The sequence below is a fragment of the Limulus polyphemus genome, unplaced genomic scaffold, assembly GCF_000517525.1.
Source record: "Limulus polyphemus unplaced genomic scaffold, Limulus_polyphemus-2.1.2 Scaffold8482, whole genome shotgun sequence".
Lineage (NCBI taxonomy): Eukaryota > Metazoa > Arthropoda > Merostomata > Xiphosura > Limulidae > Limulus > Limulus polyphemus.
This window is the reverse complement of record NW_013674092.1, coordinates 26175-32470: the sequence shown is the minus strand read 5'-3', so window position 1 is coordinate 32470 and position 6296 is coordinate 26175. Positions and strand designations below refer to the sequence as shown.

Genomic DNA, 6296 nt, shown 5'->3' with positions numbered 1-6296 from the left:
TTCTGTATTTATCCCATTCTGTAAGTTACTTGTAACATATTTCTGTATTTATCCCATTCTGTAAGTTACTTGTAACATATTTCTGTATTTATCCCATTCTGTATGTTACTTGTAATATATTTCTGTATTTATCCCATTCTGTAAGTTACTTGTAATATATTTCTATATTTATTCCATTCTGTAAGTTACTTGTAATATATTTCTGTATTTATCCCATTCTGTAAGTTACTTGTAATATATTTCTGTATTTATCCCATTCTGTAAGTTACTTGTAATATATTTCGATATAAAGTAAAGTTCGATTGATTCCTCCAGGATGGTAAAAGTACCCCAGAGCTCTAGGCCAACGTAACTTGTATTATTTCCCCACAAAAATACGTGTGGTATAAGAACAGAATAGTTTTACTGTTATACAAGCCGTGGAACACTCGGTAATGACAATTAGGTGCTCAAATAAGGCTACAACTGAACTTTAGTAAGTATTTGAGTAATATATTGAACCCGTCCGTACATATTAGTCATTAATTACCGTGCTTAGTAATAAGTGAACCGATGTTTGTAGATTGAACAATTGGAGTCCAAGGTTCAACAAGAACTTGAAACACTCAGAGAAAAGATTAAAACCATGGAAGACGAAATGGTAACTTATAGTAACCTGGATCAGTTGAAGCTAACTGCCGAAGACAGACGGCAGCGAATGATTGAAGAGGAGAAACATCTTCACGCAAAGAGGGATGCTATAAAGAAAGTGAGGAATAATTATTTTTAGTTGAAGAGTAATTACAAGTTTGAAAACTAAATACAATATTTATCATGTGCCTTAGAACATCACAGACTGTAAGAGTTACGATTTTAAGCTTCTTCACCTCTTCTGCTCGATCAAAATGTCTTCCAACATTCTAGCCATCTATATTTAAATGAATGACTTGTTTATATTAATTACAGTTACTTTATCTAAATATTTACTTATTCACTTCTACATAAAAACAAATTGAGTGATAACAAAAGGGTTTTTTTTTAATAATAAGATTACTTAATTTCTTTCAAAAGTTTTATAAGTTAAGACAAGAATTTTTACCAGGTGGAGTTAATTAGCTGCCTTCTTTCAAGTCTGTTTGTTCAAAATTATCCACAAATAGCCATTTGTGCAGCTCTAAGAAGATTCTGAAAGAAACAAACATTGGATCTAGCCATCTGATGAATTTATTTGATTATCAGGAGTAGGAAAGCAATCAATGAAACTCTTTTAAACATTTGTTCAAAAAGTTTTGTCTTCACTGCAATAGAAGTTGTACATTTAAGTTAAACAATTTAAGTAGGCTACAGTTTTAGAGAGAGATGAATAGAAAACAGACTTCGAAAAAAAAAGTTCCTATTTCTGGTTTTTAGGTCGTGTCGGAGGCTACCAGTCAGTACGAAGAACTTAAAAGTAAGCTGAACGAGAACGAGACATTCACTCAACTCAACAACTTGGAGCGGCGTTGGCAACACCAAGAACAGAATAATTTTGCTATGAAGGAATTCATTGCAACAAAAAAAGCTGAAACAGATTTCCGTCCTACCCAGAAAGTGGTACTTGGCTTCATTAATCAATATAATACATTACTCCAGAACTCTCTGTCAAAAGGTACCTTAGGACAGTGAATTGATACCAGTGACTTATAATTTCTTTCATTCTTGTGTAGTCACATTTCGGTGTTTCCTGAATAATTTATTTGATGTGGGTAGTGTTATTTATTTTTTGTATAATTTGTAATAAGTTGTAATATATCGAACAACTGAATTATATTCATTAATACTGTAGAACATAGTTTAAAAAATGTTATTTGCTAGTGGACACAGTTTGGCTCTGTGATAGAGATCCAGGTTTGAATTCGTGTGAGACCACAAAATATTCCCTGCACTTTAAGTTGTCATAAGTTATAAACGGACAGTCCCTTAGTGAGGTTGCTGTTGATCCACTGGTCAGTAGTTTAAAATGAGGGACAGCAGTAGAAAGCATTAACGTATATATACATACCACAAAAACATGCTGGCATTGATAAAGAATATACAAAGACACATCACAGCTTTTTTATTTTGCTATTAAAATTGTTTAAAATGTGTTAATAGCAGACTGATATATAGTAATGAAACATTCATGTTAAGATTGAAAAATCTTACAGTTGTTTGTATGTCAGATGTTTTCCAGTATTCCTAATGTAACAGTCAGTAACCAGTAACTGTCTTTGTTTATTACACAACATAAATTCAATATTGTGTTTTGTTTTAACTGAGACTCGACACATGAAGGAAGTCCGTGATTTTATTCGTGTATAGCATGGTGATACAGATTTTTCCGAAATAAAGTCTCGTTGGTTTTTATAGCAAGTACAAACTTGTCAAAATTAGCAGTTTTATAACTACTTCTGAATTGAATCGGTAAAGTAAGACAAGTTGACTTGTAAAATGTGATTAAACGACTCCTGTTAGGTAGCCCCTCGTTGGTTCAATTCTGAATTGAATCGGTAAAGTAAGACAAGTTGACTTGTAAAATGTGATTAAACGACTCCTGTTATGTAGCCCCTCGTTGGTTCAATGGTAAGTCTGTTAAAAACATGGGTTTTAATACCCAAGGTAGATAGCCCATTGTGTAACGTTTTGCTTAATAACAAACAGTCTGTTTAAACTGCTTCCCCTGGTGGTGTCATATTTTATATGACTGAAGATCTGTTCGTTATGTGTTTATACAATTGTGATAGTTGGTAATTAAATGTAGTTTTAAAGAGAAAACTCGGGTATTACATGAATGTCTTCTAGGATGCCGATTAACACCCGTTAAAAAAAAGCAATATTTTTGATATTGATCATAGGCAGGAGTAAATGTCAATTTTTTTTTTTTATTTCAAAGAACCTAAAAGCAACCCTTATTGATTGAAAACAAGAACAGTTTTAGTATTATTTGTGGGGAAGATAATGTCATACCAGTTTTATTCAAGGAGTCTTATTAGTTAGCGAGATTTATAAAAGCAGACTTGTTTTCCGTGAGCTTCAGACACGTGACATAGAATAAGTAAAGTATATTTGATTTTTTATTTAATGTTACTTTCATTAACAGTGTTGATTAGCAGGTTTCATATGTTTATTGTTAATTTGTATACTTTTATTATAAAGATTATCTTGTATTGTTAGCTTAGTATGTGGACTGAGGACTAATTTAAATCTCCAAAACTGGTCGAACCGTGTGAAAAATTATCAGTTGATGAAACTATGCATTCCAATCTTTATAAATAAGGGTGTAAGAACAGTATATTTAGTTTAATAGTTATGATTTGTGTTGGTAGCTTGTTTTGATCACAAGTTGATAAGGTTCTGTTGTTGCTCTAGTGGCCTAGTGCACATATTGAACTAAAGGTAGAGCTGCAACTTTGTTGTTGCTCTTCTACCTTTGGTTCAATATGTGCACTAGGCCACTAACAACAAAGTTGCAGCGCTCTTCTACCTTTGGTTCAATATGTGCACTAGGCCACTGCTGCAACTTTGTTATGATAGACAGAGGTGTATCTTAAATCAGAATTGGTTGAGTGAGATCCTGTTGCTAACATGCAGAGCTGAGGTTCCATAGTTTACATCATGTTACTACTAAAACAAACAATTACTCTGTACGTTGAGGTGTTGAGTGCAGTTTAAGAGTGACGTCCAAATCCCAATATCTGGCCTGACAAGAGTTGATGGTGGGTGGTGTTAACTAGCTGTCCAACAAACAATTTTAACTAAGCATTAACTTGTCAGCGTTCCGTGATTGTTTGTAATGAACGTGTAAGTACTGTTCGTATATGAAACCAAGTAATATTTCTGTCCTGCAGTATATTTATGTCAACTAAAATAAGCACATTTTTTTCTCTCTTGATAAGTGCTGTCATGTAAATGAGGAATACTGTCATAGCACACAAGATTCTATTGGAATTGATCTATATCTCATTATCACTTGTCATCTACGGATACTAAGCCTAATCACAGAGCATCTCAAAAGATCTCTATCATGTACGGATACTAAGCCTAATCACAGAGCATCTCAAAAGATCTCTATCATGTAGTTTATATATGTAAAAAATAATTAGAGCTGATTTGTATTGATGAGAAATGCAACAACAAAACACCACACAAGATCTGTAGTTTGTGTTACTGGTAACAATAAAAACAAATACTTGTGTTTGAGTGAAGTCTGCACAATAATTAAATCTTTGTTTTATAATAAAACTTTTCTTTTTGTTTGAGCTAATAACACCATACAATCTGGCAAAGTATTTTTAAGAATTAATTATGTCGAAAAAACTAACTACAGTTACTATGTATCCAAACTAAATCTTTTGTTTGACTGTCAAACTTTATATATAGTCAAACCAAATTGTTTTTTATGGAAGTAATCCTGGTTAGAGCTCTTATTAACTGAAGAAAGATCACTCAAAGGTTTTAAGTCTTTCCACAGCGTGATGGGGTTCTGTATGTGTTATCGAACTTTTTTTTTTTGAACTTCCATTTTAAAAGTACCACCTGTTTTAACCACTTACACTAATTTATTAAAATTAAAACCCATCTGCCGTTTATTTGCCCAACTCACTAAATGATCTAAATCCTTTTGTAAATCAGCAGCATCCACTTCACAGCCAGCAACACCCAAGATCTTAATATCACCTGCAATTTTAAGTAAATTATTGACTATTCCGTCATCTATGTCATTGATGTAAATCAAGAAGAGCAAAGGTCCTAAGACTGAGTCCTGAGGTACCCCACTTGTGACATTAATCCAGTTTGACTGAACTCCATTTGTGACAACCTTCTGCTTTCTTCCATCCAGCTATTCTTCTATCCAATTTGCTAACTTGTGCACCACACACATAGATATTTTTTACAAGCCTTATATATGGCATGTTATCAAAGGCCTTCTGAAAATCCATATACATCATCATCTATGTTAGCAGTAACTTGTTCATTGTGTCAAAAATTTGTAAGGCAATATTTTTTCTCAGTAAAACCATGTTGACTATCCAATAACATTCTAAACTTTGTTAAATGACTTTCCAAACTTTTACCCACAACTGATGTAAGACTAATGGGTCTATAATTACTGGGCCAATTTTTATCACCTCCCTTGAAAAGAGGAGTTACATTAGCTAACTTCCAATCCTCTGGTACCTGCCCACTATTTAAGGACTGACAAACAATAGTAGCAAGTGGCTCACATATCCAATCTTTAACCTCATTCAAAACCCTTGGGGAAATATTATCTGGCCCAGGAACATTATCATTTTTTAAACTTCCCAAATTTTTCTTAACCAGTTCAGAATGAATGCAGTCATCTTTTTTGATCTCATTTCCATATCTCAACTGTTCAAGGTGTGGAATACTGCTCAAATTTTCGTTGGAAAAAACCAAAGAAAAAAGTAAAATTTAATAATCATCAGATATTAGCCTTCCTTTATCATCGCTCAAGGGTCCTACCCCCATTCTAACATTTTGTTTACCCTTAATGTATTTAAAGAAGTCCTTACTGTTAATTTTTACATTTTCAGCCAACCTTGTTTTCATACATCCTTTTTGATGTCCTAATTTCTTGTTTCACCAACTTTCTAAATCTTTCCTCATACCTGTTAGTTTAAATTTCTTACATTTGTGATACTTTTCTTTAATTTTATCTCTTAAACTCTTTGTGAGCCAACTTGTTTTTTTTTTTACTTGCAGCTACCCTTTTCTTTCTATAAGGAATATGTTTACCTTGAATATTTAAATTTTCCACATCTGATCAGTGTCTCCAAATAATTCAGCAACCCAATTCACAACAGATAATTCTTGTGGCATCCCTTCAAAATTTATAAACAAAATATCATTACTTCTAAACTCCTAATGCAGCAAAACATCCAACCTAATGGAGCGACTATCACTTGCGCCCAGATGTTCAACCATTTCTGTGTTAGAAGTTAACAATAAATCTAAAATAGCATTGTTCCTAGTAAGTTCCTTGACTAATTGGTGAAGAAAACCCGACTGTGAGCCAAACAAGTTTCGGAGAATTCCACTCCTCATCAGTGACCGTGAACACTACCACCAATGAAATATCAGACCAAACCAAGTCTTTATAGTAGTGAGATATCGAAATGTTGTTTATTAAGTGTTTTACACTCACAAAAAAGAAACCTATCATTCTATAGGTATTTGATTTTACTTGTTGTTAAACTAATGTTTAAACAACTCTATTCAATTATGTACCAGCTGCCCAGTGTCGCCTAACAATACCAAGAAACCAATTGTGGCGGAAC

At 33.1% G+C, this 6296-nt stretch overlaps 1 protein-coding gene and 1 long non-coding RNA gene across 3 annotated transcripts in view; one reads left to right on the top strand and one right to left on the bottom strand.

The window, feature by feature from the left end:
* Positions 1-543: 543 nt before the first annotated feature.
* The window catches only part of LOC106475376 (ER membrane protein complex subunit 8-like), a 17342-nt gene continuing 11589 nt past the window's right edge, over positions 544-6296 (top strand). For both annotated transcript variants that reach the window (XR_002608850.1, XM_022379498.1), the window contains exons 1-2: positions 544-748; positions 1390-1572. Coding sequence is in view for 1 of the 2 variants with exons in the window: in XM_022379498.1 (XP_022235206.1) it covers positions 626-748; positions 1390-1572 (306 nt within the window). In the remaining variant the exon portion in view is untranslated. The remainder of the gene's footprint in view (positions 749-1389; positions 1573-6296) is intronic.
* LOC106475377 overlaps positions 3396-6296 on the bottom strand; it is a 20605-nt gene continuing 17704 nt past the window's right edge. The window contains exon 3 of the long non-coding RNA XR_001291812.2: positions 3396-3508. This is a non-coding gene — a long non-coding RNA (uncharacterized LOC106475377). The remainder of the gene's footprint in view (positions 3509-6296) is intronic.